Raw genomic sequence first — 24492 nt, 5'->3', positions numbered from 1 at the left:
GACTATAACACCCGGCTAAGGCAACAACATGGCCTAGAGAAGCATACAGGCCAAACACACACATGCAACACACACATGCAACACACGGACCGCAGGGGGATGGCTAGTCATACCAGTCTCTCTGCCAAGGTCAGTAACCCACTGAGAGAGAAAGAAGCATGTGTGTGCATTGTGTGGTATCTTTTTTTCTCTGATGTAATTGTACTTTAATGACAAATTCATGACATTTCTGAACATGCGTTTTATGGCTGGATATTTGATCACCTTTCTTTGAAATGCTCACCCCAAAATGCACAAACAACCATTCAGACTCACACTTACAGGCAATTTAAAGTCTCCACTTAACCTTATGTGCATGGGAGGAAGCTGGCGTACCCTGAGAAAACCCACACAGACACAGGGAGAACATGCAGACTCCAGGCAGAAGAGAGATTCGAACTCAGAACCTTTTCGCTGTAACCGTGCTATCCTGGTATCTTTCCTGTTCTCTTCCGGAAACCCCACCGTTCCTCCATCTACTCTTGAGCGATTAACCAACCTCCCTTGTTTGATTAAGAAGCAGGTACATGAGATCAAGACACTGAGATGTGTTGAGAGTTTGACTCATTACTGTTGAAGGAGTGGGCCCTCTGTGTCTGTAGCCAGCGTGTCATTAAGACTTGTTGAGTTAATTCCTCTCCAATTAGCTTTTCTGTGATATGAGGACCAGTTAAGGAGCGAGAGCTGGAAGTGGAGGCCACTCAGGGTCGAAGCCACCGTCGCACTCAAATCTCAACCAATTCAGCTCACAGCTGTTTTAAATTCAACTGCTGCTATAGTACCTCAAGAGCTACTACTGTTAAAATGGCATCTTAAAATCCATTATTTATTTTCCCCAAGCCTCATAAATTTATTGCGAGGTGAGGGACTCGTCTTATTCATGAAACACTTACTTTCACAGGTATTTATTTTCATTATATATCATTATGAAAGCAAGAATGGGATGGATGGATAGATAACTCAGATAACGTTTTTTATACTATATACTTATTATAACAGCGTTTCCTCTTTCAGACTCACACTCTCCAATTAATTTGCACACAGGAGGCAGTCAAGGAGCTAAAAGATGACAATTACAGAGGAAGGAGTAGCCAGTTTGAAGATAATGACACTTATGGGAAGCTGTTGAGGCTTCAGCGATGTGTTAATAAACCACGAACAATGAAGTTATTTGTGCTTGTTAATTGGAATTGCATGTAATTACAAATACTTAAGTGGGTAGAATTAAAACACAACATACTTGCATAGACACATAAGCTCTAAAATTATGGCCATGCAATTTTAGAGTTTACAGAGACTTATCTCTCCTCTCCCTCCATCCCTCCTTGACTCACTAAAATGTCATCTTAACACCGAGGAGACTCTCCCCCTCTTCCTCTCTCTTTCTCTTTGTGTCACTTGTTCTACCTCCAAACATGGTAAACAGGAGAGAGCTGCGCCACCAAAGTTTGAGGATGTCTGTGTGTGTGTGAGTATGTGCGTGTGTGTAGCTGCTGAGTGGTCGATAAACATCTCTCCCTCTCGAACACACTGTAACCAAACGCATCTTCTTCACATCCCATCTGTCTCTCTTGTGACTATAACCTAAAAGTTGAGTGTGAAAGTCACAGTTTTATATACTGACTCACAATTTCTAAAATCTAGAGCACATCTCTCAGACGATCAAAAAAAAAGAAAAAGCCAAGGCTGGGATACGATCTGAGGGCAGAGGAAGCCAGACAGACACCACACAAATCCAATTGATACTAAATTAACACAATAGACCTAAATAGAGAAAACCTGATAGCATATCATTTTAAATTGTCTATTTTATTATGTGTGTTTCATGGTTAGTTACTGTTTATATTTTCTGATCACAAGCTACTGTATGACTGTGTATATCTGATAACTGTGCAGTAAACAAAAGAAAAGTCAGTTAATTATAGTACACAAACAAAAAGTATGTGGGCACCCAAATAAAGTACATGTACATCCAAACTCTTAAATGTTTAAAGAATTTAATATATCATTCTAAAGCCATGGATATTAACATACCGCTTTTGTATGAATCTTTTTAAACATATATTTATGCTATAAACAATGAATTGCGTTGAATGTGAATATGTGTGTACAAGTGTTATTTTGTTTGTGTGTTTGCGTGTGTGTGTGTGTTTGTTTAGCAAGGGAAGTGGTGCTTCTCTGCATGTGTATGAGTGTGAGCATGCGTTTGCTGCACGCTCTCTGTGAGTACGCGTTGTCACATACACACCCCCGTCCCTGCAAATGTGAGGCTACTAAGCTCCATCACCAAGGAAACCAGCTTGTTGCCAGGTAGCAACAGAGGGATAGAGAGAGGGAGAAAGAGAAGGACACAGAGTGAGAGAGAGAGAGAGAGAGAGAGAGAGAAAGAGAGAGAGAGAGAGAGAGAGAGAGAGAGAGAGAGAGAAACAGAGGGTAAGAAGGGGAAAAAATTGATGAGAAAGTAAAGACCGAAATTTAACCGAAATTAGAGACATCGCATTTTTACGCATGAATTTTTTTTTTTATAAAAAAAAGTTTCTGTAACATCAGTTAGTTCAACACTGTTTGTATCGCTCACTGACACCGAATTGTCCAGTCCTACAGTCTATGGGTGCAGTAGAGCGAACAGTAAGAGAGGTAACCAGCCTGCTGTTGACAGATTGCAATTTTTGGTAAAGTAAGCAGAAGCAGTCAAACATCTGAAATGGCAAAACTCCCTGAAAGCTGCTTTCTTTTGCTTCCTGTGTGGCTCAGGGGCCGGGGGGGTATCCTACTGTATGTTCCTTTGTGGGTGGGTGTGCATTTCAATCTTTCTGAGTTCAAGTGTTTGAGTTCATAATTAAATCTGACTTTGGTGTCGCCGAAGATTAGAATTAGATTGGAGATTAACACTCATTCAACAATGTACGGGACACTCAGACTGGGTTACATCACAGCTCTGGACCAATAGGAGGGTTTCTTCACACTGCCAATCTGTCCGCTTTCATTAGGAGCAGATGAGTTCTCAGCAGATCGACGCAGGATGGTGACGGAGTTGGTGTGTCTGTGTCTGTGTGGGTTGATCTCACAGTGACTTATTCTTTGAACACTTGTGTGATGGCGCGTAGATACGAGACAGTCGAGACACAAACAAAAATCCATTACACGATTTGGGATTGAGTGGAAACCATCCCAGTGTATGTCTGTGTTACTGCATCGTTGTCAAACACCTCCATTTTGGAATATTAGGAATACACAATGTAATCTATTTGAAGTGCTGCTAACAATTCCATGGTGGCAGCAATGACCTTAAGAAAACCTAAACACAACCTATCCTGAAAATACTTGTCCCACTGCCACCTAACACGACACTGTCAAATTGCCAAACATGGCGGATCAGTAGCTAAGCTCCCAAATCATGACACAGCGGATTCAGACTTTTAATATGACATAGCGTGTTTACACTGCAGCAGAGCACAGAGAGACGGGAGGGAGGGGGCTCACCAGTGAATTGAAGATGGCATTTTAATTAGATCAGGGAGCAGACATAGAAAAGAGCAAGGCTGGGAGGAGGAGGAGAAGTCAAGAGATAAGAGGCAAAGAGAGGAGACGACGGCAAGAGCAGGAGGAGAGAGAGGAAGCACGCTTTCATGTGCATCTTACCCTCTTACGCACTGGTTATCTATATAATTTGTGGGAAAAGCATCTTCTTTCATAGCTACGCCTGTGATAATGAGTTGTAACACTGCATTGAATCAAACAGGTTAACTTCTTTACATGGCTGCCAGGCTCATGCTAAAGATGTGAAGTTTAACATTTTGTAGAGCTAAAATCTTTTAGGTTATTCAAACCTTGTTTATAAAAACAGTCATATGTAAAGATTTGGTTGTATTTGGGTGCATTAACACATACAAACATTTCATTATATTTTTCTAGGTGAGGACAAATTGACAGTCTACATCTAGTTCACACGCGCATACACAGAATTGGAATTATAAACAACCCATCTGTTTCTTTGTTCATTTTTTCATTGAAAAGAGAATGACAGAAAAAGAGCAAAGGTTGCTATGGCAGCAGTGACTAACAATAGTCAATGATGAAAGGTGATTACTTGTGGACAATATATAAATCAAAATGCAGTGTTCATCTTTTTCCCCATCATTGTGCAAAGACCTACAATGTAACACCCTTTCTTCACTCTCATACATTTATATCTCTCCATCTATACCTCCATCCTTATTCATTTACTTGTTCTTTTCCTGTGCCTTTAATTGTACCATAGGTCATGCAACATTAAAATAAGGGCATATGAAGGCAGATGGAGTCTTTGAGGTAGACAAGCAAAAGTGTGAGAAAGACTGACAGAAAAAAGGAAGAGAAACAGAAAACACCTGGCTGAAAGACAGAGCCTTGAAGAGGAAAAAAAAAAGCTGTGCGAGAAGAAAGTCAGAGAGTCAGTGACAGGAAGTCGAAAGTAAATATAAAAACAGACGTATCCATGTACGGTCTCCGGTGTCGCTGGAGTTGCCTGGCAACCTAAAAGTTTGGCTTGAGTCTCACTGCCAATTCATTATTGTTGTGAAACAAACTGTATCCTTTTATAACTACAGTGCAGTCAGTGAGAAGAGAGATTTACCACGACGCAACAACTCCACACACACACACACACAGACCAACACAGAGCGCTTGAAAGACAAGAAGCAACAGCTTGTTAAAAAATAACAGATAGAACATGGATGATTCAGACTTTTATACTTTTTATTCATGTAAGATCTGAGGCTCGACTCAGTGTGGTTCAGCTGTACTGAAAAGTGACATCAATAAATCTGCAGTTTTGTGACTTACAGAAAGGACTGTTCATTATGTTAAACATCTAAACTCTCATCTCATTGATGGAAAGTATCTTAAACTGTCGTCAAAGATTTGGGGGATATGAGTGACAGTGTTGAAAAAGCACAAGCGAAAGACATTGTTTTTGCAGTTGTCTGTCGTGGGACCACAATTTTCAATTACCACTATATATCTCTGGTCAATAGTTCTGGTCGAGCTTTGATTGTGTTCAATCCTTTTGATATTATCTTGATATAATCACACTTAAATGTTTATAAGGTACTTTTAACTACTTACTTAGCAATATCAGAAGTTATAAACTTCGTCTTTTTAGTTTTCATAATCAATCTTCTGCCTGTCTGTCCGTACATCTGTCTGTCTGTGTCTGTCTGTGTTTGTCTCTCTTGCTCACCCACACACTTCAAAGTCCTTGTTAAGCCAGACTTGGTGAGACTGACAGTAAAAGCTAATAGCAAACATGTGGAGCTGTGTACTGCTTAACCTTCTGAACCATGTGTGTGTGTGTGTGTTTGTGTGTGTGTGTGTGTGTGTACTGGAGACTATGTACTACGTGTGCAGCACATGTATTACAGCTGGATCTTCAGTTACTAACTGAACTTCAGTTCACTTGTGAAACTGGAGCAATCTATAAAAAAGGAAATTACTTTATGTCACTGACAAACTGCAAACCTCTGGTTGTCGTAAGCACAGTGGTGAATGAACAGACGACTCCTTTATACAGGCAGTATAACTTATTTATATATTTATCAATCAAATGTGGTGTCTGGAAATTATTTGTTATTAATCAACAATTTATTTATATAAAATAATTTGTTTAGTTAGTTTTCTTGGCAAATTTGGCAAGTAACTGCTCTTCCAAAAACCCTAATTCAACACTTCCTCTGATCCTCAGCAGTAAACCTACAAAGTTTGAAGTCAAGACTAGAGGTTGCTGAAAACTACAGACAGATGTATTCCTGCATTTACAGTAAGCTTTACCTAAAAACCTTTGGGTTTGATTCTATAAACACTTAAGATATCTTAAGATGTCACCTTAGGCTAAACAACCAATCTCTTGATCAGAAAATGTATTTAAAAGTAAAAATATGAAAAAAAAAAAAATATTTTAGATGATTAAAGGTAAACCTGCCATTTCTGAAATAACAAAGATAAGAGAGGGAAAAATGTTTGTATGTATCAAACATGAATTGTTCAAGGATGAAATGTGCCAACATGGTAGTTGCAAAAAGAAGTAGATATGATCTGCACTCCAAACTTTTTACATTTGTATCTCCCATGTGTACCTTCATACAACAGTAACACTCAATCCCCTCTTTCTTTATAGAAGACATGTTTTAAACAGGAAAGTAATTACAGCTCTACATCTGGCTCTTCAGAACTCTGCATGCACAATTAATTTACAACAGGAAAACTGAGGGGGCTAGACATGTTTTCAGCCTCCACAACATCCGCAGAGCAAGCATGACTGGATGCTTACATGCTGTACTTTTTTCTTTCATTTCTTTTATTGAGCGAATGTATGCACGCCTGTGTTAACTTCCTGCTTTGAAGCTAAAGGCTCCGTGGGCACTTTAAAGCCTTTTAGATGAAGCAAAAAATATATTATTTACAGCAGCCAATGAGAGTGAGCTGTGTGTGTGTGTGTGTGTGTGTGTGTGTGTGTGTGTGTGTGTGTGTGTGTGTGTGTATAGCTGTAAAAACTCAATGCCAGCCAAGGACTGACAGCTCTGGCAGAGAGGTAATAGCCAGCCACCTCTGCCCGTATGAGTATGTGTTTGTTCCAGAGTGTGTGTGTGTGGTGTGTGTGGTGTGTGTGTGTGTGTGTGTGTGTGTGTGTGTGTGTGTGTGTGTGTGTGTGTGTGTGTGTGTGTGTGTGTGTGTGTGTGTGTGTGTGTGTGTGTGTGTGTGTGTGTGTGTGTGTGTGTGTGTGTGTGTGTGTGTGTGTGTGTGTGTGTGTGTGTGTGTATTTCTGTCATTGGCTACCTTTGGGAACAAAATTCAAACTATAGAAACCTGTCAACTTGGCTTGTCCAAGTAGGGACAAAAGCTGTGGTCCCAATTGGGAAAAAAAAATATTTGTCGTCACTGGACAGGGGTAGGGTAAGTCCCCAGGAAATTAATGTTACTGTCCCTAATGGCAATTTTGACAATAGGCATGTTTATATGTGACCTTTTTTTGTATATCTGTCTTTTGACTTCATTTCATCTGCACTTAATCTAAAAGTTATTCCATATGTGTGACCCCTTCGACCTCCTTCTAACGTAAGTGAAACTAAGCCGGTCTTCTGGTCACGTATCATCAAAGATGAGAGCTATGACGCACAAAATCACTTAGATCAATGTGCTTGTCTGAGAAGAACTATTGATAACATATTTGTTCATGTTACTTTTCACGTTCAGTATTGTACATAACATGGTCCAATGAAATGTTATCATTAGCTTCTTAATGTGATGTTTATGCTTAAGGAAAAGGATGGTGGAGTAGGACGTTAGACAGAAGTGATCTATCTATGAATACTAGTATTTAACTGGAAGAAAAGATGCAAATATAAGAAAATGAGTGATGATGTTATTGGTTGCACAATTTCGTAGTAGAATTACTGAAGGTGCCATTTTTTCCAGGAAGTAACAGCTTTCCACTAAGAGCCCACTTAATGAGATATAACAGATCTGTGAATTATTCAATTTAAAAATGTGTAAACACCAGATCTGTGGTTGTGACTGGACTATGACTGTTACAACAGCACTGACTTTCATTTTTTATGTTTATTTCTTATCCTCCTTCACTCGTCCACTTCTACATCTCTGTGCCCCAACTCTCTCAATCTTTCCTCATTTAATTGTTACTCTGTCACCCCTCTCTCTCCAGTCAATTCTCCCTCTCATCTAATACTCTGTCACTCTCTCTATCCATTATTCATGGCACAGTCACAGTCGGCATTAAAGGGCCGCGCAATATTGCTACGGCAACAACGCAGCAGAAGCGACCGCACTGAATCATGGGAAACTGGGTCACCTCCCAGGAGCAGGAGGGTGCGGGGGGTGCAGCGAAGGGAGGTCGCTGTCTGACACATGTGTGCTCAACCATATACACCGTACACACCGTACACTCACACACACCTGTATAGTTGTCCTACAAAGCAGGAAGACAGGAGAGAAAAAGATGATGAGAGGAAAGACAAGAAGAGAAGAATAGCTGAAAATGAGATAATAGGTATAATCAATGATTCACAGAGTAAAAGACACAAAAATCACATCATGTTTGAACTCATAGACACTTTTACACAAACTCTTCTCATTCCTTGATAGTACACACCGCTTTGTTCATCTAGCTGCCATTTGAGTCATGCAATTTTAACATAATTTGGCTGCAAAACATTAAACATGAGCAATCTTGACAATGACAGCCTTACCTGATTCTCTTTATTCACCAGCGGTGATTCTTATATGTGGACTCCTATTTAGCTATGTATTAAATGTGTTCTAGGAAAGGCTTAGCCATATACAAGTTTAGAGACCCTGGAGGATGTTGGATGACATTCAGCTCACAGTAAGTGTCAACTTAGTTTAGTATTCACTTTTAACTTAGCAATGTTTCTCATAAAGTATGAAAAATGTTATGAGTTTTTATGCTTTAGCATTATAACCACAAATGTTGTATATTACTACCTCATGTCTATATTCAACAGTTGCTTGTGTCTGTGGGTTGTGACCAAGTCAGATAAAAATTAATTCGGTACGTTTTTAGGCTTGAAGAATACAAAATTACAACATTTGTTTAGACTGATAAAACTTGTGCAATACTTTGTTTCCTTTAAATGTCTGCTCTGGAAAAATGCTTTCAAGGCAAATCTTACATCTGAAAATGTTTAATGTAATGGCAAAGTGTACCCATAACCAAATTGGCATCAACCTTTTCTTACAAAGAAGTTCATGGGCACAATGCTATCGGGCAACCGAGTTAGTTTGAATAACTTCCACATGAAACTGGTTGTTATGCATGTAAAGTGTATGTGACTGAGATAAAACATGCACCCGAAAGCTCCTTAAACCGTCTGACTCTGCTGCCTCATAATAATAGGCGATTAATGATTCCATGATGAACAGATCCTGGTGAATGCACAAGTAGAAGCAACAATTTCAAGTGTAAGCAAGGCCACTTTATTGATAATAACCAATCTACCTCCCACCAGAATCTCAGCAATGAACAATAAAGACCCAGAAGCGAAAGCTAAGTGATATTCATATTTTGATGCGAATTCACTATTACGCAGTAGATGAGCCATTGCCAAAATAAAACAAACACTGGAGCTGCTGACTGGCTGCATTATGTGGGCCTGAGCGATTATAAATATAATGAACTTCTTTCCAATACTGAGCTGCAGGCTTTTGTCACAATCCACATCTAAGTTAAGCTTAAAAAAAAACTCCACGTGCTTCTCTTTATCTACATCTCCTGCTTTGTGGTTGCTAGAGATTTAATGAGGATGATCAATAAGGGATGAGGTCCATTAACTGTATTCACCTCAGTACTGTATATAGAATTAAAAGCATGTGCCGTTGTCAGCGTATATCCCATACACACAGACACACACACAGACACACACACACACACATAAACAGTATGACACATGTTGCCACCAAGAAAGGAAACGGAAACATCTGTTTCTATGGGAACCTGGCCCTTTGATGATGCAGGCACAAGACACAAAACGCAATAGCGAGCATGCACACACATACACACAGTACACACACACACTAAAGTGTTGTGCATCACTGTGACATGCCTTATAGACAGGCAGAATTTCAACGCATGTTGTGTACATGTAAGACCTCATCTTGTGTTTATGTGTGTATATGGGAGGGAGACAAAGAGGGAGAGACAGAAAGCTTGCTGCCATATCCCAGATCAGATTGCTAAATGTCAGTGAATGCCACACCAACATGCTGCTAGTTCATTACACACACTGCACAGAGCAGCACCTATTAATTCAGTGAGCAATTGCGCTGAGGCCTCTGCACAGGAAGGGATATTGTGCTCATTTTCTCAGGGCAGCCAGGAGGAGTTACTGAAGGACATTGCCGCAACAGCTTAATACTGTACGAATTGAATTGCAAAGACATAATAATGTTGTGTGAGTCTAGTCTATTATAAACAAATCAGCTTCTTCCTTCTGCTTGTTAATTCTTCCTGCTGTTTATTATTTTTCGTACTGCAGAAGTCTAGTGGCAGGCTTTGCACTAGACTGAGTGATGGACACCTTTTAGGTGGAAGGAGCTGGCCTGAGTTTGCTTTACTCTTCCGGTGATGTCACAACAGGCTTTTATAGCTGGTCAAATATTAGTTCTGGAATGATGAAGATATAAACACACACACACACACATGCACACACATCCAGACATCTAGCGTGCACTTCCATTACCTTTGTTGCCATGGTTCTAATGTTTGCTGTATATGCACTTTGCTTTGTGCGTGTGTGTGTGTGTGTGTGTGTGTGTGTGTGTGTGTGTGTGTGTGTGTGTGTGTGTGTGTGTGTGTGTATGTGTGTGTGTGTGTGCAATACTGGGATGCCAGTGATGGGATCATACATATAAAGTTCAGAATTCAAATCCAATAAGCTGAACAAACCCGGCTGTGACCATTACAGGAAAGACACAAACCTTTTAGCATCAGTGGTAGCAGCTGTATAATGTTTATGCAGTTTCTCCATGTTGATAAAAATCCAACAAATCTTAGTATCGTAAGGCCTAAGACGAAACTTGTGAATTTAGCTCTATATCTCTCCCTGTTTCCTTTACACACATTCACACGTAATGCAGAGTGATGAAATGGGCATACTTGAAATCATATGCTTGTACTTTGCTTGCGGAGGAGTAGAATATTCAGGAGATTGAATTGCACATATAAAACACCTCTGCATGAGCAAACCTGAGTAGGATGTAGTTGACATGATGGGCTCATACGAAAGGAGGCAAAAGTAATGACTGAAAGAGGGGACAAGAAAAAGAAACAGACATAACACGAAATGTAGCTACAGCATCCACTTGTCTCGTCTCAGGTTTATAAAATGTAAAATAAAGAGCAGTCATGCAGAGGCTGACATTCTTCACTGTGACAGTCTCCTGCCACACTCCCTGACCGGCGGGGAGGGCTGTGGCTGCCCACAGTCTCTGAGAGGTCTTGGTGCACTGAATGCAAATTAACCCATGGGGTTTAAAAATTTAATTTAAAACTTGACACTAACCTCTGCACAGAAATAAAAAAAAAGGAACCAGTGATTATCTCAGTGATTACCCATTCATTATTGGCCTTAATGCTGATTCATGGGCTATTAGTTAGGCCTTTCTAAGATGTATTCCCTGCCTTTGCACTGTTAATAGGACAGTATGAGTTCGCTGCATTATGCTGAGCCATTAAGCTCAAGTCAACAGTACTTAGCATGAAAGCAAACTATGATGAAGATGTTTCTGATTGAAATGGGACCATGAACACTGCTCCCTGTGGAACGGCCGCACTGAGAACTTTGAGTTTCAGTGATGGACAGAGCCGTTCCTCTCTCTTGTTCTCCGTGTGTGCTCTGTGGGAGCTGTAATGTGGGTCGATGTGAGGCAGAGGTGGACACTTTTAGCTCAGTAAAAATATCCTGATCTGTCTCTTTCTCTTTTCTCTCTCCCTCACTGTCTTTTGCCTTCACTTCTGGCACATCTGGCTTTGTGCAGATGATCAAAAATGCACCTTCAACGTCACTTAACTCTTTCAGATGATTATGTAATGTTAGCAAGTCTTGCCTTTAAGGAAACTTTATTTTTGTTTCATAAGGTGAATTTGACCTTATTTAACGTCACTTGTGCGCCAAGCAACATCAAACAAATCCACATGAATAGACACACACACATAAACATATACAAACACAGCCTCAAAAGCACAGTGGTCTTGTATGCAGGTTTGCAGGGGGGGGGGGCAGATTTCCCTTGTATCTGTTCAGGATTCATGGGATAAATGTCTGGGACAGCACTCTCTCAAACGCCTAAAAACATTCATCAGCCGTTTTAAGTTTTGACTGGCAGACTCACACACAAATAAAAAAGCCCAGTCACCATTACATTGTTCTTTTGAAAGATAGAAAAAATGGAAAGAGGAAGAAAAAGGAGGAATAGGTCTGGAGGTTTGTGTGGAAATCTTCCTATCTTTATCACCAAAATGGGACTATTAAAAAGCAAGGGAGGAGAGAAGGAAGAGGAAATGGTGTTGTAATGAATGTGGTGCCACAGCTGCCATCATTTAGAGTCTTTATCTTTCACTTTTATTAGAGGTGGAGGAGAGGAGGGAGGTGAAGAGGAGAGAGAGGAAGGGAGGGGCAGAGCCAGACAGCGAAAAATACACAGAATCTTGCTTATTATGTTTTCATATTGGCTTTATATATATTATTTTGTTTGCAGACATTGGGGTTACTTCACTTTCAATCCTTTAATTTTAATGTTTGAGTTTAAACTGGTGAATGTCCCAAATTTCTGGAACTCTCTCCCTCCCATAATCCGATTTTATTCATTAGCCTTTTAATTCTAAATTGTATTATTGTTGTTATTGTTATTATTGCGTTATTATCATTACTTTTCAGTGAAGATTATAATAATAATGACAAGATTGTTGTGTTGTAAAGCACTTTGAATCAACAATATTGGTCGAATCCAAACTGCTACATGTGCCGAAATAAGTGAAAACACATTGACATGATCAACAAAAACAACAGCCTAATGTAAGGTAATGGTACAATGATTCAAAAGTGGTTTTAGGTTCCTGTAACACCCAAACCACAATCCATTATCTCTTTCATGTGGCTGCATGTCCATTAGCTCATCTGAACACTGTCAATAGCCTTTCTTTGATAAAAGTAAAATGTTAAAGATTAATTTTCAGTTACATAAAAGCTCTGCGGCACTAAGGAATAAATACAATGAGCATCAAACAAACTCTGAAGCAGTAACTCTATAGTTGGAACGCACCCATGTCTGTGGCACAATAGGTAACTGGGGTATTCCTTGTTTTCCTCTGGGAGACGGAAAGGGGAACAGAATTTATCATATCCAAATAATGACTCCCCAGCTTACAGCCAACTCAGAACATGTTGCACTGAAGAGAACCTGCAAGAGATTTTAGATTTCCCATCTGTGTAGAATAGTATTAATGTGTATAGGAAAGTGGATAGTTTTAATCTTTTGGTTTATATATAATGAACATACATCCACACATTCACTGCAACTGTATATCAAATACACTATTCATTGAATGCCACAGTGGCTATGCACACACCCACATAAACCACCAGACACACAACCATACACATACAAACACATCAACATCCTTTTCCGGCAGAATTCCAAGGTGTCAATTTCGTGCAAATTAATGATGAGTCTTTTGTGCGCACCAAAGTTAACCATGGTGTTCCACAGGGTTCTTTGCTCAGCCCAATTTTATTCTCATTATATATGCTTCCAATAGGAAACATTATCAGGACACACACGGTAAATTTCCAATGCTATGCGGATGACACCCAGTTATACTTGTCAATAAAACCTGAACAAAGTAATCAATTAACTAAACGTCGAGCATGTCTCAAGGACATAAAAACCTGGATGACCCGCAATTTTCTCTTATTAAACTCAGATAAAACAGAGTTTATAATACTTGGCCCCAAACACCTTAGAGAAACATTATCTAATGATATAGCTGCGCTAGACGACATTGCCCTTGCTTCCAATGAAACAGTCAGGAACTTGGGAGTGATCTTCTATCCTAATTTATCCTTTAATAGTCACTTAAAACAAATGTTTAGGACCGCCTTTTTCCACTTGCGTAATATCTCAAAAATCAGACATGTCCTTTCGCAAAAAGATGCAGAAATACCAGTCCACGCCTTTGTTACATCGAGACTGGACTATTGTAATTCAATGTTATCAGGCTCCAGCAGTAAGTCTTTTAAGACTCTGTAGCTTGTCCAAAATGCCGCAGCACGTGTCCTGACGAGAACCAAGAAAAGAGAGCACATTTCTCCAGTATTAGCATCGCTACACTGGCTTCCAGTTAAATCTAGAATAGAATTGAAAAATTCTCCTCCTCACCTTCAAGGCCCTTAATAATATGGCGCCTTTTTACCTTAAAGAGCTGTTAGTACCTTATCAACCCACTACAGCACTTCGCTCCCAGAATTCAGGCCTACTTGTCGTTCCTAAAGTCTCTAAAATTAGAGTAGGAGCCAGAGCTCCCCTCATCAAGCCCCTCTCCTGTGGAATAATCTCTCACTTTCAATTTGGGAGTCGGACACCATCTGTTCGTTTAAGAGTAGACTCAAAACCTTTCTTTTTTATAAAGCTTATAGTTAGAGCTAATTAGTGCGGCAGAACGTAACTTGTTCTATTTTCTAAAATAGGAAGCGTTTAGTTCAAAAAGGCATAGAGGTATTGATGTCTGATCTACTGAGTGGGCCACATGGTTTTCATCGTACTACCATACAAACCAGTAGCCAGTCAGATTTACCTTGAGCCTCAGTGTACCCTCAAGTTCGGCCTGTATCATTGTATGATTACTAGGCAAAAACCCCTGATGAAGCTAAGACGAAGAGGGAATTTATGACACACGGAGCTTCTCTTTCCAGCTTCTCCTTCCTCTTCTCAATCCCTATCCCCCTTCCCCGGAATCCCTTTGCTTTATCTCCCGCAGATCCAGGGCCTCTGTGGCCGCGCCATGGATTACCATTTGTGGATGGCGCATCAGAGGTCGCAATGGTGGATCCAGTATGTCGGATTCTATATCGTGCGGGCTGATTGTAGTGGGAATGGCGGATCCTTTGTCGCGTTGGCATCGGATGGCGGTGGACCAGGACCGAGGCGGCAGCTCATGATGGATCCTAATAAGCGGCAGTGGACAATGACTGTGGACTAAAGTGGCCTCTCTGGATGGTGGATCATGATCTTTCTGGCTGCTGACCATAGACTATGATTGCAGCAGGACTGCTTGACATATCGTATTGAAGTTATCCTTCAAAATGTTTACTCTCATCAATGCTGCTAAAAACTTTAATCTTGATGATGTTTTCCTACACTTGACATCTATTGCACTTCTGTCCGTCCTGGGAGAGGGATCCCTCACAAGTGGCTCTCTCTGAGGTTTCTACGTATTTTTACCCTGTAAACAGGGTTTTTTAGTAGTTTTTCCTTACTCTTGCTGAGGGTTTAGGACAGAGGATGTCACACCATGTTAAAGCCCTACGAGACGAATTGTGATTTGTGAATATGGGCTATACAAATAAAATTTGATTGATTGATGGTGCGGCACACACACACACACACAGTCACAGGAGCACAAGGAAGCGCAGTCCAACATTGCTTAGATAGGTGTACGTATGTACAGATAGATGTATCGTTCCTCTCCATGCATAAATAGACACTCCTAGCAACCAGCAGAGTTGCACCCAAAGGCGCTGTATGTTAACTTTATCCTCCACAGCAAAAAAGACTGGGAGACGGAAAAAAGCAACAGGAGAATCAAGAAGAGACACCAGGCAATATTTGGAGGAATACATCACTAATGGTATCTTCATAAGAAACTAAACTGAGGTTTTATCAAATTATTAAAATGTATCATAGGCAGTCCAAAGTGAAAGGAAAAAGGTTAAATGTGAACACACAAAAAGACAACCCCTAAAATGTCTTTCTTTGGGCAAAAACCTTAATCGACCGAAGCAACTAAAGACATCGGCAATAAAAAGTGTTGTTTTATAGTTAGACGACAGTAGATCTATGAAGATTTAATGTGGCTTTCATGAGACTGATCAACGGAGCTACTCACCCATTTAATAGGCCTCATCGACTGCATATCACAGTCTCTTGGTTTCAGAAATCACATGACGATAGTTAATTGGAAATCACCTATACATTGATCGTGGTGTAATTGCTACTGCAGTCAGTATTGGGCGCAAACATAAGCCATTATGACCAAGGAACATGTCTAACAACCATTACCTTGTAAGAGGTGACTAATTGACTTAAAGGTGTGTTTGCTGCAGAGTCAGAAGCTAATTCCTCAAACACTGAGCACCGTGTCTCATACACACACACAAATTAATGACTAGTAACCATCATCAACTCAGGCATCCATAAATTTATGAATGAATGATGTACAAACATGGTTAATGCTGTACACATGTATGAACAAAGCGATCATATAACTATCTCTCACACACACACAGTATTATATCAGACATCAGCCTCTGAATCCTATTTAGCTTCATTATTGCTTAGGGGCTTGGAGTCTTAAGTGTGTGTGTGTGTATGTCAGGGTTAGAGTGTTCAAGCCTCTCCATTACACATTGTCTAATCGGGCGTATTGATTACCTAATTGCTTGGTTATAACAACATTATTCTGTCAATCTGAAAGTATCCATATTGATCTGATTAGATGGTGGAACGAAGGGAGAGCAAGAGGGAGAAAGTAATTAATGAGGGAAAAAATAGGCAAGGTGAAACCAACAGAAGAGGAGAAAAGAAAAGAGACAATTAAAAAGAGTGCAGAGTGAAAAGAAGTTTGTCACTCAAGCTCGAGCCAAATACTTGTTTCTCATTTTTATCTTAAAATATTGTTTTTGAAACAGAAGTAGGCCGAGTGCAGCATCTATCTCCTCCCTGAGAGAAGAGACTCTTGCACACTTTGGTTCCTACCCCGTCTTTCCTCTGCAACCAAGGACAGATGAGGAGCATCGCTACGGTTACCATATCCATGACAACCTCCCTCGCTGCTATTATTGGGCATGTCGTCAAGGAGACAGAGCGGCACATTATGGGATGCAGACGGAAATAGAAATCTTTTGCTGGGAGCAATACAACAGATCTCTGGTATTACATAAGAAGGACCTGTGCGAATCTGGCGAGGGGGCGCTATATTGATTCTCTAAACTCAGGCTCGGTCACAGCTAAATCTAAAGAGCATCATCAAGATACTGATCTGCAGTCATGACGCAGCTGTTTTGTACTCGTGAAAAGATAAAACTGTAGTTTATTTACATACGGAAATATAGACTGTGTGGGTGAGAAAACAAAACCATGAGGGGGGCTGAGCAGAACATGGAACCCCAAATGACTAAAAGAGAACAAATACTCGACAGAGGGGAAGGAGGGTGAGACACAAACGTGAATCAACACAGTGGGTCCAGGGTGAGCTGAATTAAAAGAGCTTTGATGAAGGGAATATTTAAAAGCCTCCTGCTGCTCCAACACATATTATATTTAATGATAATTAATGATTAATGTTTCTATCTATATTTAACCTCACACTTTGCACTGAAATGCAACAATTACAATGTAAGAAATAATCATATTGAGTGAAAGGGTTTCTTCATTTTTTTTACAGGGTTTCGACAGGTTTCTGTTTCCCGAATGTGCACGGTGACTCATTTAGTCTGTTTAAGCAAAACAGTCACATCTCGGGATGAACCCATCACCTAAATGAGTAAAATGTGACTATAATGCAAATCACAATGGACACTCTGGCAAATTAGCCAACGGGAAGGAATATGGATTCTGGCAGTCTTAGGTTTAATTACGGTCGTACAAGCACAATGACGGGACGGAATAAGGTCAATTGTGACGCTGAATGCATATTACAAACACAATGTTAAGATGAGATTTTGCCAATGACGTCATTGCTTTTAAATGTGCATTTGTTTTGAGACTCATACTGTACGTGTGCATTAATCGAGAACTTTAAATATTTACAAAGAGAGGCAACATTAGATGAGGCTGCTAAAGTACTTTAAGTGGACACTGAATGTTGAAGTGGGATATAATGCATTTAATAAGGTGGGTTATATTTATCATAAAACCCACTGTCATAGGTCATCATTAATTCCATATTTTGGCCTACATGGTACACAGGAAATACTTAATATTATAGCTAAGTGTTTAAGGAATTAGCATAGTGATTCAAATTAAAATAAAAAAAAGAACTACAATACTGAATAGCAAATTCCCCTAAAAGTTACAACATATACATACTTCAACATTACAGAATAATCTCTCCCTTACAAGTGGAGAGATAGTTCAACAATATATTTAAGTCTGTGGTGCATCTTCATGCTGCTTCCTGTCTGTCAGAAAGTAAAGTGATTGGCCACAGCTGTGGTTGTTGTGTGTAGGTTTGTGAGTGTGTGTCTGTCTTCGATGTTTTCATAAACAAGGCAGGTTGAGGTCACTGGGGTCCAAAAGTAACACTTCAAGAATAGTAGAGCAGAAAAAAGGTACAATTACAAGGCCACATTTTTCATGCAAGAGTGTGTGTGCATGTGTGCGTGCATACATGAGCTTGTGTACATGCTTCATGCCGTATACTGTTTCCAGATAGCAAAAACAGTAGCATTAAAATTCTCCTCTTTGTGTTGAGAGACACTGAAAGACAGTGTGACTTGTAATCCAGACTAGACAGTGCACAAAAAAGCTATTTACACACTCACCAAATAATTTACCTAACTTACATTACACAAGAAATTATTAATTTCTTATTGTTATGTATTTGTTTTGTGCTACTGTCTTTTAAAGGAAAATGGTACAGCCTTATGTTGGATCTGGTACCCGTGAAAAGTAATATAATGGCTGTGTGTACTGTATGTCTCCAGCAGAATTATGATAGAGAGTGGGTGACTCGCACTGACTCAAATACCAGCTCTGATACGATATCATTTAAAGAGAAGTCATACAGTAAAACAAATGCAAACATTTATCTGCTCACAGATGTACAATAAACCGAGAGCACATTTCTGAGAAAACCAAGATTAAAAAAGACACACCTCATCCAGATTAAGTAACACAAGTTCTCACTAGAACTAATTTAATTCTCTAGATCAGCAATTAGGGTATGGACATGTTGATATATACAATGCACAATATGACACCCGCAGCATGAGCTCTGAGGAGTCAGTAAATCATTCTTAGAAAGAGAGACAGTGACAGATGGCCTGTGAGGGATTAGTGTCCGCCTCACACTAATACACTGGCATACATCTGCAGGCTGACAGCCACACACACACACACACACACACACACACACACACACACACACACACACACACACACAGACACACACAAACTTATATACAAACACGTATGCTACAGATATATGTATTCATATTAGTATACACACAGCACCACACTGACTTACACAGTCCACACCCAGGTGAGTGGCCAGGTTGAGGTAATAAGAGAAGAATTTTGGCAATAGGAGTCGTTCTGCACACAACAGATGTCTTTGTTTAGTCAAATATTTCTGTTTTACTTTATCACTTTAAATTAAATTAGAGTACATTTAGTCTATTAGACTCGATGACATTCTGGCAACCGCAAAACAAGTCAAGAGAGTCCACAAGAAAAACTCGGGATTTCGCAATCACAACAGCTATTTTCTTCTATTCGCCAGCAAGAGAATGATGCTATAACTTTGATTAAATAAACTCACTCAAAATAAGAGAAACAATCGATTTTCTACAGGGTCGACATCATACGTCAAGAACGTCATAATCCCCCCCCCCCCCATCCTTCAATCTTTTTATTCCACCCTTCTTGTCTTTCACCTTGAGACACAGCCTCAAACAACCTCTCCTGCTCCTGCCTGTTAAGTACATGGTAGCAAATCACACTGGAATCAACTGGAAATATGCAAATGACATGCTGATCTGGAACACTAATTACCAAATAACCGCTTACACGCCTAATAAGATGTCAGTCAAGATAATATGACAACAAAGGAAACTCAGGTGTCAGACCAACAAGTAAAGGAAAGAACAGAGCAGCAAAAGAAATACTGAGGTAAAAACTTCCAGATTTGGAGGATGAGCCGAGAAGTTACTCAAACCACATCAGCACATTCAACTGTAAAGTAGCTCAAATATTGTAGATTACTTACCAGGTTGGAGTTGGTGGCGTTCGAGTCATCCTCAGGGAAGGGGATGTAGACGGCTAAGGCCACACAGTTGGCAAAAATGGTCATCAGGATGATGATCTCAAATGGTCTGAGAGGAGAGTGAAGGAATATTCACACTAGAACAGAGTAATGTCTAATCTTAGGTTTGCACCTTAGCTTTGATTCATTTTTTTAGGTAACAATTGACAACATCATCATCATCACTCACTGTTTTTGAGGTGAGATGATTATTGGGTGTTCTCTCTCTGTGCTTGATTCTGCATCAGTTCTTGGACCAACATACAGAGACAAACAACTATTCACACTCACATTTACCACTATAGAGACTCCAATTACCCTAACCCCAAACTACATGTCTTTAGACTGCGGGAGGAAGCTGGAGAACCTGGAGAAAACTCATGCAAACATGGAGAGAACATGCAAACTCCACACAAAAAGGCAGATCTCGAAGTGGAAACCTACTTGGCGTGTGGCAAAATAAAAACTTTACCAAAATGTCCCTTTGTTTTCGCCAACAAACAGTAGGAGGCAAAGTATTAGTTGTATTAATAGCATAGTATATAGTATTTTGTGTTTATTTTATCACAGCAGTTGCGTTTGCTGTGCAAGTCAGTACGACACCAGAAAGCTGCATACAACATAGAGAAAAGGGAGAACTCTGAGCCATGCCACTATCATTCAACCTCAATCAGCCTGTGTTTTCCATCAGATAAGGCTAAGATAAAATCTTATGTGCTACATTAAATTGACTGAAAAAGACTAAACTGTCAACAGTTTTCAGTTTTTAAACTTTGGTTTTCTTTGACCGAGATAAGACCAGAATGCCCAGACATTAAGTCAACGAAAAAAAGGATAAATATGATTGAAAAAACTAACAGGGGCATTACACATGGTCCTCAGATTAAATCAAAATTGCTGACATTATAAGAACTGCAGAGCACAACATAACACAAACTCTCAGTGAAGAGAAAAAAGTCAAATAACTCTTAACAAAGAGATATTTTTAAACAAGCTAATACATCCTTACATAAGAGAGGTGTATATATATACACACATGTAGCAGAGTGCACAAGCAGTGTACACAATGAGAGAGATCAAAGCTGTCGAGTTTGCCTTTTCGTTAACTAAAAGACATATTGGATCACTTAGGGACCTCTTTGGTTGTGCGGGGGGCTAGAGACAGCACATGTCCTAATATGGGTACAGCGAGGAGCAGGCTTGTCGCGTGGAAGACGGGATGCGAACGGAGAAAGAGTGAGAGCGAGATGGAATGAGAAGAGTGGTGAGAGACACAGAGGGTTTTTATTTGGAACGGTCCTTGAGAGGGGAGTGACCTCATTATTTTTGGCCTCAGAGAGAGAGGGAGCGATACAAAGTGAGAGAGAGGGAGGGAGAGAATGTGAAGGAGAGATAGAGGAGGTCTGGTTTTCATCAACACAATTAGAAACTGCCACTGCTGTCACCTCCCTCCACCTCTTTTTGCTCTCCCTCTGCTATCTTCTTCAATACCTTCCTTCCTTCCTTTAGTCCTTATTTCATTTCCCACTCCCCCTTGGCTGCATGTCACATAAGTCTAGACTCCAGGCCTTGCAATAACACATAAACAGCAACGTACTGATGAGTGTGCTGTCAGAACCTCAAATCTAGAAAACAGGCCATGAGCAAAAACACTGTATCACACTGTGAACGAAGGCTTTTCAAGACTGAAGCATTCTATCCAACTTCCGTGGCCTTTATATCTAACTCAGGTGTCACTTTTGGCAGGGGGAGAACCAATGGAGGGTTTGGCTCTTCCCCGACCCATTCCGAACTCTTTCAAAAAATATTGTTGTAATACGTCGTCAATAAAGTTTTTGTGTAATGATGCTAAATAACAGACATAAACAACAACTGCAGATTGAAAATTTGACAGAGGTATTAAGAACTAATGGCTGCCTACAACAGAAAATATTCAGCTAGCTTGTCGAAATTGATAAAGTTATCTTTACTTGCAAAAAAAGAATTTACCCTTGGTGCTTTTATCAGTTCGAACCTGGTAACTTATCAGAAATCAGAGAGATTTCAATATAAACTTCTATGTAGCCTCCAGGTACCTCATATTCATTTAAATTTAAAATCTCTGAAGCTTTTGTTGTCAAAATCCTCAAGCCAATACAATTCTATTAACCTTGTAAGTGGGTTCAAATAGCCAAAGAATTAAGGAGCTGTCTTACCAAATAAATAACCAAATTGCAGTTTAAATAAGAAGTGAACTTAAAAATTGTAACAGTTATGTACCACCTATAATCACAGTAGCAATCCTGCTGTGTGGCCTTGCGAGAAACAGACCTACTCTTCTTTTAAGAGCGACAATTACTGGTTTACAAACTGCCCTGCAGAGGGAAAAAGAGCGAGAAGAAGGAAATAGATTCCTTCGTTTTCTTACAGTGGGGCTAATACTTTGTTTATGTTTGGATAAAGGATTGACCCTTGGACATCAACGGCCACAAGATCATTCAGCTCATTCAGCCATGGGACCAAAATGCATCAAGTTAATCACTCACCCTTGTACAGGGGGCTCATTAAAACACACTCTAGACATGCGGGCACCCACAGAAAAACAGCTCTGTGACTCATTCTGGGTTCCTGACCCATAATTTAAGAAACCCTCGAGGTCTGCTTCCATCAACATGTTAATAAATCTCCTGTCTGCAATGCTGTCGAGAGTAAAACAGCACTTGGGAGGAAAATTTGGAGAGGTTGAACAAATAATCAAACCAAATATTAAATCTATTAATAATATCCTTCAGAAATATAGCAATAATAATATCTACTTATTCATAAATCTCTGTCAGTCTATCTGTAAAGAAAAACATATCTCTGGAGCCATTCATCTTATCAGCTTCCCACTTGACATGTGTATTGTTAAGGGTCCAAGAAAGTGTAGTGTTGAATTTGGTGCAATTTGAACACACGTTGCCACTCACAACAACAGCGCGCTCATGGCAACAGCAACGATAACTGATTCTGCAGGTTGGGGGTTCTGTGTACTGAGTCGAGCTTCACTGAACTCTGACTGAACAGGTGAACAGCTCTTTGTGTAGCAGCTGTCCTGCAGAGTTCTGCATACGGCTCTTTATTCGTGGCGGCTCAATCACTGCAGGTGACTTTTACAGTTTCAGAAAGAAAGCCGCAACCAACCTTAACACAGGCCAAACAAAAGAGCCCGTTCCAGACAGGCAGGATTAGAACAGGCACTAAAATTGGGACATTAACTCAGCAGGCTACACAGCTCTCGGGATGCACTATTCAACAGGGTACTGCTGTCAGCCACGTGTGGTTTGGCATATACATTCAGCATTTGACAAGCTACCTAAACAGTGCGCATATGCTTACGTCCACATGAACACCAGGAGGCTGTTTTCTGAAATTATCTGCATTCATCAGTGGGCTCATGCAGCTCACAATGAAATAGATTATCTTCTATCTGCACATAGCCAAATAAGAAAGCTGGGATATACTGATATCATTTAAAATATATATCATACTACTATAAGTCCAAAAGTGAGCCATGTGACAGTATTCATCTGGTTCCCTGATTGAGTTGAAAGTACATTTGAATAGTGTAACCTCTCATGACCTGATTCTATATATAAGCAGTTAGCCAGGTATCACAGTGTGTGCATGTGTGTGTAAATGCGCTCAATGGGACCTGCATGGGACTTTACACCTGCACCTGCTCTAACCTTGCCAGTGTGCAGGTAAAGCTTGAATGCTATAATAACGTACCATGTGAGAGGGCTGCTGCGCGTGTGCAGCCACAGGTGTGCGTGTGTGTATGTGTGTGTTTGTGTTTTCATCGCCCTTTTTCATCTGCATGTTAGTACGTGTGTTATCTAATTTAAGTGTGTGTTTCATGTGTATGTCTGAGCTCAGACAGGTCCCATCGACCTGTTGAGAGCAGCAGCTGTTGTCTTGGTAACAGAGGAGGAAGATTTCGGATCTGCTATCTCTGGAGACAGAGGTTCTCCCAGAATACAGGACACACACTCACAGCGGACACACACATTTAAAGCCTGTAGAATACAAACAACACATGTATGCATAACCGCACACTCAGAATGAATGCTGACAGTTTAAAAAGTCATACACAGACTTCAAATAGATGCTATATTTAAGCAAACAAAGACTACAGTTATGAAGGACATCCCAAAGTAGAATGGTTGGATTGTGAAGCAGGCAGCGTGACTGACAGTTTGATGGGTGGACGACAAAATCTATTGTAATTTCGCTTCTGTTATGCGCCTATAATTTTTTTCCTGTTTACCCCTTCTTCCTTTTCTTATCTCTCATTTTCCCTAAGAGCCCATTTTAATGTCCCTCTTCTTTCCTCTGCTCATTTCATTCCCCTACCTCTCTCTCTCCCTCTCTTTCTCTCTCTTTATATTCCATTACACCCACTGAAGCTGTTTAAATAAATAATTTTGGGAATTTTGGGTAATGGTGTGAGCGCTCATCAGTCATTTTGCTGAGATTTTTCCAATGGCCCTTAGGGTTTATGCACCCTAATTTTCTTTCCGTTTTTTTAGCATCAGCACAACTGGACAGTTGGGGTGCAAGGTGACAAGCTCTGTACCCAATGGTATGGAACCAAACATCTAAAAATACTGGGCTGTTCC

General features: G+C 40.1%; 1 protein-coding gene across 1 annotated transcript in view; it reads right to left on the bottom strand.

Annotated features, from left to right (window-relative positions):
- Positions 1 to 24492, bottom strand: part of cacna1c (calcium channel, voltage-dependent, L type, alpha 1C subunit) — a 156322-nt gene that overhangs the window by 85376 nt on the left and 46454 nt on the right. The window contains exon 3 of the mRNA XM_061081199.1: positions 19817 to 19922. Coding sequence (XP_060937182.1) covers positions 19817 to 19922 — 106 coding nt within the window. The remainder of the gene's footprint in view (positions 1 to 19816; positions 19923 to 24492) is intronic.

The sequence above is a fragment of the Limanda limanda genome, chromosome 1 (assembly GCF_963576545.1).
Source record: "Limanda limanda chromosome 1, fLimLim1.1, whole genome shotgun sequence".
Lineage (NCBI taxonomy): Eukaryota > Metazoa > Chordata > Actinopteri > Pleuronectiformes > Pleuronectidae > Limanda > Limanda limanda.
The sequence above is the reverse complement of the archived record's forward strand: the minus strand, read 5'-3'. Positions and strand labels throughout refer to the sequence as shown.